Genomic DNA, 17,108 nt, shown 5'->3' with positions numbered 1-17,108 from the left:
TTCACTCAGAAGGAAACCTGTAAGTAGGTCTTATTTTCAGAGGATGTTTTATTTTTGGGGAAACACAGTAGAATGGGGAGACAATGAAAAAATCCACAAAAGAAAGAAAAAGAGGAATCACCAAGAAAGGAACTAAATGAAATGGAGGCATGCAATATGTCAGAAAAATAATTCAGCATAATGGTCATAGAGTGCATAAACTGGATGGACAAGAAAATCAACAGCCTATGCAAAAATCAGAAAGAAATAAAAAAAAATATGATGGAAGGTTTTAACAGTAGACTAGGAGAAGTGGGGGACCGAATTAGTGAGTTAGAAGATAAGGTACAGAAACAAACCCAATCTGAACAGCAATTGGAGGAAAAAAAAAAAATTAAAAAGCAGGAGGAGAGCCTAAGGGAGCTCTGGGACATCACGAAATGAAGTAACGTACAAATAATAGGGGTGCCAGAAGGATAAGAAAAGCAGCAAAGATTAGAGAATCTATTTGAAGAAATATTGACAGAAAACTTCCCTGATATGGGGAAGAAAAAAGTCACACAGGTATAGAGGTTCCCAAACAACATGAACCCCAAAAGACCCACACCAAAATACATCATAATTATAATGGCAAACATTAATGAAAAAGAGAGAATCTTAAAGGCTGTAAGACAGAGACAGAGAGTTACCTACAAAGGATCCCTCATCAGATTATCAAATAATTTCTCAACAGAAACACATCAGGCCAGAAGGGAATTGAATGAAGTAAACAAAGTGATGCAAAGCAAAGGTCTGAATTCAAGAATACTCTATCCAGCAAGGCTATCAATCAAAATTGAAGGGGAAGTAAGGAGCTTCACAGACAAAATAAGCTAAGGGAATTTATCACTACAAAGCCAGCAATGCAAGAAATACTAAAGAGAATGCAGTAAAAAGAAGAAATAGGAAGGGAGAAAGGAGCACAGACATAAAGAACTGAAATCGCTACAAACAAGTACCTATCAATAATAACATTAGTGTCATGTAGTTTTCTGTGTATAGTCTTTTATTTCCTTAGTTAAGTTTATTCCTAAGTATCTTAATTTTTTTGGTGTGGTGGTAAATTGGATTGCTTTTTTAGTCTCTTTCTGTAAGTTCACTATTGGTGTATAGAAATGCCATAGATTTCTTGGCATTAATTTTGTATCCTGCTACATTGCCAAATTAATTTCTTACGTCTATTAGTTTTTTGATGGAGTCTTTGGTTTTTTTATGTACAATATCATGTCATCTGCAAATAAGGATAATTTTACTTCTTCTTTTCCAATTTGGATGCCTTTTATTTCTTCTTCTTATCTAATTGTAATGGCTAGTACTTCCAGTACTATGTCAATAATAACATTAAACACGAATGGCTTAAATGCTCCAATCAAAAAACATAGAATGGGAGAGAAACCAATATGGTGGCTTATGTAAATGCCTAACTCCAGCCACACAACAATTTAAAAAAATACAACTAAAATATAAAGTGGACATTATCTAGAACTACAGGAAAGTTGACTGACTGGAAATTCTACAATTAGAAGGAAAGAGAAAACCAGAAGGAAAATTAGAGGAGCTGTAAAAGCCTAAGGTATGGAGACACAGTGCGTATGTGGGGAGAGTACAGAGCCGGAGAGGAGTGGGAGCTGACTGCCTGGTTGACATTCCCTAGTGGGAAGGAAATAAAAGCTCCGGACTGTGCTGAAACCCATTTCCAACTGCAATGAACCCCAGTTCTGGGAGAGACCCTGGGGACCCAGGCTCACACAGAGGGATTCTAAGCTGTAAGGCGGAAACTCAGGGGAGTGGTGAAAGGCAGAACCCCAGAGTCACGCACATTTTTCGCAGAGGATGAACTGTTGACTGTGCCACTGGACTACCCTAGCAGGAAGGAGACAAAAGCTCCAGACTGCACTGAACCCCCCTGCCAACCCCACTTCCAACTGCACTGAACCCCAGTTCTGGGTTCATTGGGGGAGAGACTAGACTGTCTGGTAGTCGGCAAAACTTGAGGGCACCTTTCTCTCAGAGGTGCTTGCAGCAAGTACCAAAGCACTGAGTACCAAAGGACACAGGAACACTGAGACTCAGAAACCTCATAGGGTGGGGTTGACAGGAAGCCAAGGCTGTACACTCCACCCTGAAACTCTGCCCCAGCCAAGCTGAGCACAGAGGCTTTTGAATAAAGCTGTCTCCCGGCATAGACACAGCTGATCCGCACAGCCAATTGGCCTGGAGGTCAGTTCCTCCCAGTGATACCAACAACAATTAAGACTTAACTACAAACAAACAAACAAAAAAGACTTAACTACAAAAGGCTGTACACACAGTCCACAAAGGGGTGCACCAAGAGGGTCCATCTCAGATAATTGGGAGGCTGACCCACTGAACCATATAGGACACCCTAACACACAAAGCCACCCTACCAACTCGGAGAAGCTGTGAAAATGCCGAGACAAGGAAACAGATCACAAATGAAAGAAATGAAGGAAAAAAGTGACTGGATAAAGAGTTCAAAACCACGGTTATAAGGTTTTTCAAGAATTTCCTAGAAAAGGCTGATAAAATAAAGGAGACCTATGAGGTTATGATAAGGGATCAACTAAAAATAAAAAAAAATACATTGTCAGAAATAAAAAATATTATGCAGAGTCCTAAAAACAGAATGGAAGATTGCAATAATCAAGTCAAAGATTTGGAACTCAAAGGGCCAGAGGACACTCCTCCACAGAAGCAAGAAGACAAGAGAATCCAGAAAGTTGAAAATAGTGTAAGAAACCTCTGGGACAACTTCAAGTGAAACAACATCAGAATTATGGGTGTCCCAGAAGATGACAGAGAGCAAGATACCGAAAACATATTGAAAGAAATAGTGACAAAAAACTTCCTCCACCTGGTGAAAGAAATAGACTTACAAGTCCAGGAAGTGCACAGAACCCCAAACAAAAGGAAGCCAAAGAGGACCACACCAAGGCACATCATAATTAAAATTCCAAGAGCAAAAGACAAAGAGAGAATATTAAAAGCAGCAAGAGTAAAGCAGGTAGTTACCTATAAAGGAGCACCCATACAATTGTCAGCTGATTTCTTAACAGAAACTATGCAGGCCAGAAGGGAATGGCAAGAAATATTCAAGGTGATGAAATATTAAGAACCTACTGCCAAAAATACTCTACTCAGCAAAGCTATCACTCAGAATCGAAGGCCAGATAAAGAGCTTCACAAATAAAAAAAAGCTAAAGGAGTTCATCACCACCAAACCAGAATTATATGAATTGCTAAAGGGGGTTCTTTAGGAAGAGAAGGAAAATAAAGATAAAAATTAAGAACAACAAATATGTAACTATCAACAAGTGAATCTAAAAACCAAGGGAATTAAAAAACATGATGTACAATATTAACTGTTGAATATAATAGAGGTATGGAAGGGGAGTGGACTAACGATTCTTGGGGAAAAGAGGAGTGGGGGGTGCGGGAAGAGACTGAATATAAACTGTGTACCTATGGATGAGGACAATGGGGGTTGGGGAAAGGGTGGGGGATGGGGTGGGAATCTGGTGGAGGGGAGTAATGGAAGGGGAAAATTTAGGAACTTTTGTAATAATATGAACAATAAAGATTTATTTTAAAAAAAAGACAAAAAAACATAGAATGACTGATTGGATAAGAAAACATGATATATATACACACACACATATGCTGTCTATAGGAGACATACCTCACAACAAGGGACTCACAGAGACTGGTCATGAAGGGATGGAAAAATATCTTTCTGGCAAATGGACATGAAAAAAAGGCTAGGGTAGAAATACTTATATCTGCAAAATTTTACTTCAAAGTGAGGGCCATAACAAGAGACAAGGAAGGCCACTTCATAATTTCAAAGGAATTGATACAAGAGGATATAACTCTGGTAAACATATATGCACCCAAAGCAGGAGCACCCAAAGACATAAAAAAAAATTCTGGAAGATATCAAGGTTGAGATTGACAGCAATAGAATCATAGTAGGAAACTTTAATACTGAATTAACATCCCTGGTTAAACCCTCTAAAAAAAAAAAAAGCAAAGAAACAGTATGTTAAATGATTCACTAGATCAGAAGTATTTAATCGACATCTTCAGAGCATCCCACCACAAAGCTACCGAATATACATTCTTCTCAAGTGCACATGAGACATTTTCAAAGATAGACCATATATTGGGACACAGACAAAGTCTATACAAATTCAAGAAGATTAAAATCATATCAATCCTTTTCTCAGATCACAATGGCAAAATATTGGAAATAAACTAAAATAAAAATAATCACAAAAATTCAAACACTTGGAAGCTGAATAGCATGCTATTAAACAATGACTGGGTTACCAAAAAGATCAAAGAAGAAGTAAATAGTATCCTGGCAACAAATGTCAATGAAAACACAAAAATCCAAAATCTATGGGACACAGTGAAAGCAGTCCTGAGAGGGAAGTTCATAGCATTACAGACCTACCTCAAAAACTAGAAATATTTAAAGAATTAGAAAGAGAGCAACAAGAAAAGCTCAGAGTGAGCAGAAGGAAGGAGATAATAAATATCAGAGTGGAAATAAATGATATAGAGATTTAAAAAAAAAAATCAATGAAACCAAGAAATGGTTCTTTGAAAGGATAAACAAGATTGATGAACCTCTAGCCAGACTTACCAAGAAGCAAAGAGAGAGGACCTATGTAAACAAAATCAGAAATTAAAGAGGTGAAATAACAACAGACCCTACAGAAACATGAAGAATTATTTAAAAATACTATGAGCAACTATTCCAACAAACTGCTCAACCTAGAAGAAATGTTCCTAAGAAGATACAACCTTCCAAAACTCAATCAGGAAGAATAAAAAAATCTGAATAGGCTGATAACTATGGAGAAAATTGAAGCATTAACAAACTTCCAACAAACAAAAGTCCTTCACCAGATAGCTACAAAGGGAGTTTTATCAAACATTCAAAGATATATTCCTCAGACTATTCCCAAAAAAATTTAAGAGGAGGGAACACTTCCAAGCTCTTTCCTAAATCAAAAGGAATTACCCTACTCCCAAAACTACATAAACACAATACAAAGAAAAAAAAATTACAGGCCAATATCCCTCATGAACATAGATAATAAAATTCCCAACAAAATTCTAGCAAATCAAATCCAGAATTATTTTAGAAAGATCAGACATCATGACCAGGTGGGATTTATTCTGGGGATGGTACAATATCTGCAGATCAATAAATGTGTTACACCACATAAACAAACTGAGAGATACAAACCGTATAATCATATCCATTGATGCAGAAAAAGCAATGCACAAAATCCAACACCGTTCTTGATAAAAATTCTTAGCAAGGAGGGAATAGAGGGATCATATCTCAACATAATAAAAAACTTACATGACAAACCTATAGCCAACTCAAAGGGAAAAAGCTAAAACCATTTTCTCTAAGAAGAGGAACAAGACAGGGATGCCCACTTTCACCACTCCTGTTCAATATAGTACTGGAAGTACTAGCCATGATGATCAGACAAGAAGAAGAAATACAAAGCATACAAATTGGAAAAGAAGTAAAACTGTCATTATCCACAGATGACATGATATTGTACATAGAAAACCCTAAAGACTCCATAAAAAAAACTAGTAGACTTAATAAATGAATTCAGCAATGTAGCAGGATACAAAATTAACACCCAGAAATCTATGGCTTTTTTATACACCAATAATGAACTCATAGAAAGATACTCTAGCCGAAACCAGTTTGGCTCAGTGGATAGAGCGTTGGCCCGTGGACTGAAGGGTCCCAGGTTTGATTCTGATCAAGGGCATGTGCCTTGGTTGTGGGCACATTCCCAGTAAGGAATGTGCAGGAGGCAGCTGATCGATGTTTCTCTCTCATCGATGTTTCTGGCTCTATCTCTCTCCCCTCCTCTCTGTAAAAAAATCAATAAAATATAGTTATAAAAAAAAAGAAAGAAAGAGACTCTTAAAAAACTAATCCCATTTACCATTAAAACAAACAAACAAACAAAAATTAAGATACTAGGAATAAATGTAAACAAGGAGGTAAAGGACCTGTATTCAGAAAATTACAGGTCCCTGAAAAAATTGATAGAGGAAGACATAAACAAATGGAAGCATATACTGTGTTCATTTATTGGTAGAATCAATATCATTAAAATGTCCATACTACCCAAAGAAATCTGTAAATTCAATGCAATCCCCATTAAGATACCAATGGCATATTTCACAGACCTAAAAAGAACACTCCAAAAATTCATCTGGAATAAAAAAAGGACCCCAAATAGCCACAACAATCCTGAGAAAGAATAAAGTAGGAGGTATTTCAATACCAGATTTCAAGGTGTATTACAAAGCCACTGTTCTCAAAACAGCATGGTAATGGCACAAGAACAGACATGTAGATCAATGGAATAGAATAGAGAATCTGGATATTGACCCAAACCACTATGCTCAATTAATATTTGACAACGGAGGCATGAACTTACAATGGAGTCAAGACAGTCTCTTCAATAAATGGTGTTGGGAAAATTGGACAGAACCACCAACTTACACCATACACAAAAATAAACTCAAAATGGATACAGGACTTAAACATAAGATGGGAAACCATAAAAATACTAGAGGCATTCACAGGCAGCAAAATCTCAGACATATGCCAAAAGAACTTCTTCACTGATACTGCCCCTCGAGCAATGGAAGCTAAAGAGAAAATAAACAAATGGGACTACATCAAAATAAAAAGCTTTTTTACAGCAAAAGAAACCATCAACAAAACAACAAGAAAGCCCACTGTATGGGAGAACATATTTGCAAATGTTATCACTGATAAAAGTTTAATCTCCAGCATCTACAGGCAGCTTATACAACTTAATAAAAGGAAGATAAATGATCCAATAACAAAATGGGCAACTGACCTAAATAGAATCTTTTCAAAAGAAGACAAAAGGAAAGCCAAGAGACATATGAAAACATGCTCAAAGTCACTAATTATCTGAGAGATGCAAATCAAAATGACAATACAGTACCATCTCATACCTGTCAGAGTGGCTATCATCAACAAATCAACAAATCACAAGTGTTTGTGAGGATGCAGAGAAAAAGGAACCCTCACACTGGTGGGAATGCAGACTGGTGCAACCACTGTGGAAAACAGTATGGAGTTTCCTCAGAAAACTGAAAATGGAACTTCCATTTGACCCAGTAATCCCACTCCTAGGAATATAGAAACACCAATCAGAAAGGATATATGTACCCCTATGTTCATAGCAGCACAATTTACAATAGATATGATTTGGAAACAGCCTAGGTGCCCGTCAGCAGATGATTGGGTCAGAAAACTGTGGTACATCTACACAATGGAATACTATGCTGCCATAAAAAAGAAGGGATTTTTATCATTTGCAGCAACCTGGATGGAATTGGAGAACATTATGCTGAGTGAAATAAGCCAGTCAATGAAAAAAAAATACCACATGATCTCACTCATTTGTGGATAATAAAGAATATTATAAACTGATGAACAAAAAGTTAGATACAGAGACAGTAAAGCAACAAAGCGACTATCAAATTACAGTGGGAAGGTTAGGGAGATATGGGGAAGATAAGAGATCAACTGAAGGACTTGTATACATGCATATAAGCATAACCAATGGATGCAAATCTCTGGGGGGTGAGGGCGTCTATGGGAGTAGTAGGGGCAATGGTAAGATATGTACACATATAATACCTTAATAAAAAATAAAAAATTAAGAAAATAAAATGTCCATACTACCCAAAACAATCTATAGATTCAATTCACTCCCCATTAAAATACCAACGGCATATTTCACTGACCTAGAAAGAACTCTCCAAAAATTTATCTGGAATAAAAAAAGACTCCAAATAGCTGCAGCAATCCTGAGGATGAAGAAATTTTAAGGGATGACAATACCATATTTCAACCTTTATTACAAAGCCACTGTTCTCAAAACAGCCTGGTACTGGCACAAGAATAGACATATAGACCAATGGAATAGAATATAGAACCCAGATATTGATTCAAACCACTATGTTCAATTAATATTTGATAAAGGAGGCATGAACATACCATGGAGTCAAGACAGTCTCTTCACCAAATGGTGCTAAGAAAATTGGACAAATACATGCAAAAAAAAAAAAGAAAAAAAAAAAAAGAAACTAGATCACCAAATTATACCATACACAAAAATAAATTCAAAATGGATACAGGACTTAACATAACATGGGAAACCATAAAAATACTAGAGAAATCCAGAGGCAGAGAAATTTTAGACATATGCCGAAGCAATTTCTGCACTGATACAGCTCCTAGGGCAATGGAAACTAAGGAGAAAATAAACAAATGGGCCTACATCAAAATAAAAAGCTACTGCAGCCGAAAGCAGTTTGGCTCAGTGGATAGAGCATCAGCCTGTGGACTTGAAAGGTCCCAGGTTTGATTCTGGTCAAGGGCATGTGCCTTGGTTGCGGGCACAACCCCAGTAAGGGGTGTACAAAAGGCAGCTGATCAATGTTTCTTTCTCATCGATGTTTTTAATTCTCTGTCCCTCTCTCTTCCCCTCTGTAAAAAAAAAAAAAAAAAAAAAAATTTAAAAATTCAATTAAATATATTAAACAAACAAACAAACACACAAAAAGCTTCTGCAGAGCAAAAAAACAAACAAAAAATAAACAAAACAACAAGAAAGCCTACTGCATGGGAGAACATATTTGCCAATGCTATTTCAGATAAGGATTTAATCTCCAGCATTTACAGGGAACTCTTACTACTTAACAAAAGAAAGATGAACAACCCAATCAAAAAATGGGCAAAGGATCTAGACACTTTTCAAAAGAGGACATTCAGAAAGCCAAGAGACACATGAAAACATGCTCAGAGTCACTAATGATCTGAGAGATGCAAATCAAAACAACAATGAGGTACCATCTTATACCTGACAGAATGGTTATCATCAACAAATCAACAAACTGCAAGTGCTTGTGAGGATGTGGATAAAAAAGAACCCTCGTGCACTGCTGGTGGAAATGCAGACTGCTGCAGCCACTGTGAAAGACAATATGGAGTTTCCTCAAAAAATTAAAAATGGAGCTCCCATTTGACTCAGTAATCCCACTTCTAGGACTATACCCCAATAAACCAGAAATACAGAGGAGAATCCAAGATGGCTGCTCGGGTAGGCACCTAGCCGCAGCCGCACGCAACAATTTCAATAAAATACGACTAAAATATAAAATGGACATTACCCAGAACTACAGGAAAGTCAACTGACTGGAAATTCTACAACGAGAAGCAAGGAGAAAACCAGAAGGAAGCGCGGAGGAGCTGTAAAAGCCCAAGGTACGGAGACACGCGGCGCGCGGAGAGGACGGAGCCGGAGAGGAGGGAGGCCGAGTGCCTGGCTGGCGTTCCCTAGCGGGAAGGAGATAAACACTCCGACTGTGCTGGGCCCCCAACTGCTCTGAACCCCCGTTCTAGGCCAGACCCTGGGGACCCAGGCTCACCCAGAGGGAGCTGGGCTGTAAGGCGGTACCCGGGGAAGCGGCGAAAGGAGGTCCCAGAGGCACGCACATAGCGCGCAGAGAAGGGACAGCCGGCTGTGCCATAGGACTGCCCTGGCGGGAAGGAGACAGGCTCCAGACTGCTCTTAACGCCATCTCCAACTCCACTTCCAACTGAACTGAACCCCAGTTTCGGGCCCATTGCGGGAGAGCTTACACTGTTTGGTAGCAGGCGAAAATCGAGGGCACCTTTCTCTCAGAGGCGCTTGCAACAAGTACTGAAGGACCCTGAGTCTCAGGAGTCGCATAGGGCAGGGCTGACGGAAGCCTAGGCTGTAGGCTCCACCCTGAAACCCCGCCCCATCAGCAAAGCTGCCTGCGAAAATGCCTAAACCAAATAGATCACAAACGAAAGAAATGGAGGACAAAAAGCGACTGGATATAGAGTTCAAAACCACACTTATAAGGTTTTTCAAGAGACTCCTAGAAAAGGCCGATAAAATAAATGAGACCTATGAGGATATGAAAAGGGATCAACAAGAAATGATAAGGGATCAACAAGAAATAAAGAATACATTGTCTGAAATAAAAAATATTTTACAGAGTCCTAAAAATAGAATAGAAGATCGTAAGAATCAAGTCAAAGATTTGGAACATAAAGAGCCAGAAGACACTCCTCTGCAGAAGCTAGAAGGCAAGAGAATCCAGAAAATTGAAGATAATGTAAGAAACCTCTGGGACAACTTCAAACGATCCAACATCAGAATCATGGGGGTCCCAGAAGATGAGAGAGAGCAAGATATCAAAAACATACTGAAAGAAATAGTGACAGAAAACTTCCCCCACCTGGGGAAAGAATTGGACTTACAAGTCCAGGAAGCACACAGAACTCCAAATAAGAGGAATCCAAAGAGGACCACACCAAGACAAATCATAATTAAGATTCCAAGAGCAAAGGACAAAGAGAGAATATTAAAAGCAGCAAGAGCTAAGCAGGTGGTTACCTATAAAGGAGCACCTATACGATTGTCAGCTGATTTCTCAACAGAAACCATGCAGGCCAGATGGGAATGGCAAGAAATATTCAAGGTGATGAATAGTAAGAACCTACAGCCAAAAATACTCTACCCAGCAAAGCTATCACTCAGAATCGAAGGTCAGATAAAGAGCTTCACTAATAAAAAAAAAAGCTAAAGGAGTTCATCACCACCAAACCAGAATTATATGAATTGCTGAAGGGGGTTCTTTCAGAAGAGAAAGTAAATAAAGATAAAAATTATGAACAACAAATACGTAACTATCAACAAGTGAATCTAAAAACTAAGGAAATTAAAAAAAAATCTGATGAACAATATTAACTGTTGAATATAATAGAATCAGAGGTATGGAAGGGGAGTGAACTGATGGTTCTTGGGGAAAAGGGGAGAGGGGAATGTGGGAAGAGACTGAACATACACTGTGCACCTATGGATGAGGACAATGGGGAGTGGGGAAAGGGCAGAGGGTGGGGTCGGAAGGGGGGGGGAAGGAACACTTGTAATAATATGAACAATAAAAATTTATTTTAAAAAAATAAATATAAATAAATAAATAAATAAATAAACCAGAAATACAATCAGAAAGGATATATGTACCCCTATATTCATAACAGCACAATTTATAATAGCTAAGATTTTGAAACAGCCTAAGTACCCATCAGCAGATGAGTGGATTAGAAAACTGTGGTATATCTAGACAATGGAATACTATGTTCCTATAAAAATGAAGAAACTTTTGCCATTTGCAACTGGATAGAACTGGAGAGCATTATGCTAATCGAAATGAGCCAGTCAGAGAAAGATAAATATTACATGTTCTCACTCATATGTGGGATATAATGAACAACATAAAGTGAAGAACAGAAATATATCCAGAGACAAGATAACATTGAACACACCATCCAACCTCAGAGACAAGGCAGAGGAAGAAGGGGTGTTAGAGATCAATCAAATGATTTGTATTCATGCATATTAACATAACCAATGAACACAGACCCTGCAGTCATTGTGGCTTGTCCTGTGGGGTCAGAGTGCTTGGTGTGGGGGGAGAGTTAAGGTTAGGGAAAAAGGAGTCATATGTAAAGGAATCATATGTTTGTTTGTAACAAACAAAAAATTAATAATAAACTATTTAACCCTGAAAGAATTAGAAAGAGAACAACAAGAAATGCCCAGAGTAAGGAGAAGGAAATAAAAAAGATTACAGAAGAAATAAATGACATATAGACTAAAAAAAGAATACAAAAAAAAAAAAAAATCAATGAAACCAAGAGTTGGTTCTTTGAAAAGATAAGTAAGATTAATGGGATCTGGACTGAATTGATAGTTAGACATCCTCCAAGGGGTTCCAGATTGGAGAGGGTGCAGGCCATGCTGAGGGACACCTCCCCCCCATGCATGAATTTCATGCACAGGGACACTAGTTACTTAATAATAATATTTTAGAATATTCCTTTTATATAGTCTTCTCTCTTAGTCAATCAGTAAAAATGTTAAAACAAAGAGTTAGCTTTATTGATCAGACTGTCAACCCTCAGAGGGAAGGCCAGGGAAGGTGGAGGGGGATGGGGGAGACTTGTGTGCATACATATAAGCATAAACAATGGACACAGACACTAGGGGGGTGAGGGCATGAGCGGGATTGAGGTAGGGGGCAGTGGGGAGATAAGGACACATATGTAATCAATAAAGTAAAGAAAAAAAAGAAGTAATGGTGGGCCAATGGACACAGACAGTTGGGGGGTGAGGGCATTGTTGGGGGATGGGAGCAGCCTGAGAGAGATCAAGGGGGAAAGGATACATAGATAAAACTTTAAACAAGAAAGAATTTAAACAGGAAACAAGAGTTAACTTTGTTTACCATAAAATTTTTTAATGTTAAATATGATAAAATTAGTGTCTCATGTAGCAGAGAATATGCATTTTACTACTAGGGCTCATGTTTTCATATGGGGAAAACAGCTGGTACTGAATAATACTTCTGCCCTAGAGAATAGCTCTTAACGTCTGTAGGGCCCAGTCGGTGTGGGTCAGTGGTTGAGCATCAACCTATGAACCAGGAGATGATGGTTTTATTCTAGTTCAGCACATGCCCAGTTCCTTGCTCAGTCCCCAGTAGGGGGCATGCAGGAGGCAGCCAATCAATGATTCTCTCTCATCATTTCTATCTTTCCCTCTTCCTTCCTCTCTGGAATCAATAAAAATATATTAAAAATAAAATAAAATAAAATAAACTCTGTAGGCCACCTGTTTTTTTTAATAAATTGCTAAAAGTTAAAAGTCCTTCACCCACACTAACTGGTTTGGCTCAGTGGATAGAGTATCAGCTTTCGGACTGGGGGGTCCCAGGTTCAATTCCGGTCAAGGGCATGTACTTTGGTCGTGGGCACATCCCCAGTGGGGTGGGGTGGGGAGGTGCAGGAGGCAGCTGATTGATATTTCTAACTCTCTAATCTCTCCCTTCCTCTCTGTAAAAAATCAATTTAAAATATATATTTTTAAAAAGTCCTTCACCCAAAAAGTCTCCAAGTAAAATAGTTTTGCATATATTGCAATTTTAGGGTTTTGTCAAGTTCTTAAAGCCCATCCAAGGACCCCAAATTAAGCACCACAGATTAAGGGCCCTATAAATGGAAAACGTTATCTCCATTGTATATGTACCTAATTCATGAATGGCTGCTCTGCTGGATTTGATTATGGAACCTGCCCCTTCATGTTTGTGGTTGCTAAGAAGTACTTCCCTTTCCTCATTAGAGTGATCCTAATCCATTGTGGACCCATGGACGTGCTCTACCTGAATCAATATTTCAGATTCTCCCTTTGGTCTTTTTCCAATATTGATTTGTAGGTTGCTCTGTGGTGACTCCTTGGGGCAGGCAACAAGTTAGAGAGGGAGGGAGGGGAGAGAAGGAGTAAACAGGGGGACTCTGTAATTTTCATAACCTATTGGGCCTTACAGCACAAATTGAAAAAGAAAGAAGGCAAGAAAAGAAAACCTCTTCCTAAGCTGTGAAATTACTTTCATTGAATTATCCACAATGTTATTCAAAATGATATCGATATCTTGGACAAATGTTATTTTGATCATCAAACCTTAACAAAGCACTTGAGAGTTGAAAAAAAAGATATTCCAACATCAGCAAGACTCCAGCTGTTCTTCAGGGCTGCTCCAGCATACATCAGCTCCAGATACTGTCTGCCTTGTTCATCTTCAGAGAGAGGAATGTAGAAATAATCCTTAAAAATCAATAGCATTTTTTTCTCCATTAAATGATCTCACTTTATTAAGAGAGAATTCTTACAGGTACATCCAAGTTAAGAAAAAAATGCTTACACAAACCAAAATACAAATGCTTCTAATATTACAGTTACCACAATTTCTATTCCATTAACATAGATAATAAAGAGCTAGCCTGTATAGAGTAATTAAAATATAATAATTCTAGTGTATTGCGGATGAGTAATTTTCTGCATTAACATGAATGGTCCAGCTGAAACTGGTTTGTCTCAGTGGATAGAGCGTCAGCCTGCGGACTGAAAGATTCCCAGTTCGATTCCGGTCAAGGGCGTGTACCTTGGTTTCGGGCACATCCCCAGTAGTGGGTGTGCTAGAGGCAGCTGATCGATGATTCTCTCTCATCAATGTTTCTAACTCTCTATCCCTCTCTCTTCTTCTCTGTAAAAAATAATAAAATATATTTTTTTAAAAAAACAAACAAAAACATGAGTGGTCCAAAATTTATTCTGTTCTTTGTTTAAATTAAAATGTTCTTTGCCAGTTGATAACTTTGCCACCCATTAGACTCATGAAACAACACATATATGCCAGGAAAAAACATGTATCAATGCACATAAAAATTGTGAAATGCATACACTACACACACTTTGTCAGAATTCCTTTCAGGTACCATGAAATGTGCCTGGTTCATTGATTTGCTAATGAAGTGCAAATTATGCAGAAAAAAATGAAAATTTTAAATGGACAAAACCTAGCAAGCTAAGCAAGATAGTTTGATAGTTACAAGCCTTCTGCTATAGCTTGACAACAGAGAGAGCTTTTTGAAGACACAGTAATTGAATTATTTCTGAATACAGCAAACAAAAACCAGGTACTGAGAAGTTTACAGTTATTCCAGGTTGTATAAATTATCACCAATATCATATTCCAACGTATGCAGGTATTTGGCTTTTGGATTAATTTTATTTATTTTTGGTAAACCATTTTTGCAGCTATTTGTTTTTTGGTACCTAAACTTCCTTGAATGGAGTTTAATATGGTTCTAAAGTAAAAAGTATATCACCCAATTTTTATTGTCTTAGGTTTATCATTTATTTTATCGATACTTTTACATTTGTTTTTACTTAGGTTAATCAGTTAAATGAAACATTTTCAGTTACAGAAATCATATCCCATATCCTAAGGATTATAAGCACACTTTTAGCTGTAGAAATCTAGTCTGGTACTTCAAATTAATTTCACCCAACTTTTATTCTGTAATTCTTTGATGTGACACAACAGTCTTTTTCTCTCTCTTTTTAAAAAAATATATTTTATTGATTTTTTACAGAGAAGAGAGAGAGATAGAGAGTTAGAAACATTGATGAGAGAGAAACATCGACCAGCTGCTCCTGCATACCCCCCACTGGGGATGTGCCCGCAACCAAGGTACATGCCCTTGACTGGAATTGAACCTTTCAGTCCGCAGGCCGAAGCTCCATCCACTGAGCCAAACCGCTTTCGGCTTTTTCTCTTTTTAACTGAAGACAAATGAATCTCAGTTAGAAAGTCAACTATTAAATCCAGAAGACAAATAATTATGTGTAGCAATTCAAACTGGTAGGCCAGTCAACAAAATCCAGGTCTGTAAGCCCAGCTTTTACTAAGAAACTTGAGTTCTTGAGCCTAATGACAATTACCTTAAATGAAAGATAATGCTTCATCTCGACTAGGGTATTTTAACCATTAGAAATTCTAGGTTTGTCTACACCTTGTACAAGCATTAAGTGCCCGAGGTTTTATCTCTACCAACCACCAAAAAGAATGAGTTTTTTTATTCTATATACATATCTAGATCTCACTAATTATATATATATATATATATATTCCCCCGCCCCCCAGTGTGAGATGGTACAACAAATGTTTAAAATAGCCAAAAAGCCAGGTTAAAAAAATTTTTTTAATGTCTGTGCTGGTGATTCACAAGGTCCTAACTCTGAAAGCATTTCTGGTCAATTCCAGTTATTTGCTGGATGCTGTAATAGTTGATTCTCTCATGACCCAGCAGTTGGCGCCTGGGTTCCCTCCCAGTATGCAGCTGTAAGCGAGATGACTGTATGGATTGTATCCCACAAATCCTGGTGTGCTAGGCATTTGTGTTGCATGAATTGGGGTGAGAGGTGGGGCACAAGATGGCCTTTTTGACATTTTGGAAAATTAAGTTCTCGGTTCCTTAAGAATGAATCTGAGACACTGTGGGCAGACAAAGAGCCTGCAGCTCCAGCCTCACTTCCCTTTGTCCTGCACATGCCCTGCCCCTCCCAATAGCATATTATGAAAACAGTACACCTTTATGTTACTGGACCAACAATGTAATTTATTTTTGTTCACATTTTCCACTAAGCATTATAAAAGTGTTTAGTACAGAGGAAAGAAGTATTAGACAGGGTCTATAGACCTCCCCAAAGTTTATGGATACAATTTATATGGGAAAAACTATAATTTATTTTTATTAATTCTAAATGAAATTGAGATTTTAAAAAAATTATGCATGTAGGACACATACTATGTGACTGTTACCAATAGGAATCATTGATATTTTAATATTACCTTACAGTTGCTGCAGATATTTCAAAATATGCTGATCACTACTTTGAAATTACAATAGCTATTAGATATACTGCTAGAATTTGTTAATGTGTTTATAATGAAGTCCACATGTCACTATATCACAAATTTGTTTTTTAATGTTTGCAAGTTGTATTTTAATATAATGATTACTTTTTCTTTGTATGTACTTTAATTTTTTTATGCATTTAAAGGTATTCTGAGGAGTCCAGAGGCTTGCCAGATGCCAAAGGGATCTACAACCCATAAAGTTTAAGAGCCTCTGTGTTAAAAGATCTAGCTTGCAGTGGTCATAGTAATCCACTAAATAACTTGATTCACTATATGCTCCTTAGCAAATGGGAATGATCATATCCAAGTTAAATGCCATTGAATGGTCAAGACTTAAATATTTATCTTAATTTCTCATTTTAGAGTGAATATAAGTTTACAAAAAAATATTGCACCCAAATTATTTCCTATTCTAAGATGCCTTCCTTCTCCCAGCTGCCAGCACCCTGGTCCTGGGCTTTCCTCCTCCGGCCAACAGCAGGCACCCAGGACCCAGGACCCGGGCTGGCTTTCCTTTCACCCAGGCTTCATCGGGAAGTTCTGTCTAGAAAGATGTCTAGAAGACATCTGGTCTAATTAGGATATTACCCTTTTACTACAATATTATAGACTAGAGG

The 17,108-nt window shown here is 37.8% G+C and overlaps 1 protein-coding gene across 1 annotated transcript in view; it reads right to left on the bottom strand.

Moving 5' to 3' along the window:
* Positions 1 to 17,108, bottom strand: part of ANKUB1 (ankyrin repeat and ubiquitin domain containing 1) — a gene marked incomplete at its 3' end in the record, with an annotated part of 68,050 nt that overhangs the window by 33,037 nt on the left and 17,905 nt on the right. The window contains exon 3 of the mRNA XM_084875946.1: positions 13,689 to 13,832. Within this exon, the coding sequence (XP_084732072.1) occupies positions 13,689 to 13,832 (144 nt within the window). The remainder of the gene's footprint in view (positions 1 to 13,688; positions 13,833 to 17,108) is intronic.

This window comes from Pipistrellus hanaki (genome assembly GCF_964339955.1).
Source record: "Pipistrellus hanaki genome assembly, chromosome: 2".
NCBI classification, from domain to species: domain Eukaryota; kingdom Metazoa; phylum Chordata; class Mammalia; order Chiroptera; family Vespertilionidae; genus Pipistrellus; species Pipistrellus hanaki.
The sequence above is the reverse complement of the archived record's forward strand: the minus strand, read 5'-3'. Positions and strand labels throughout refer to the sequence as shown.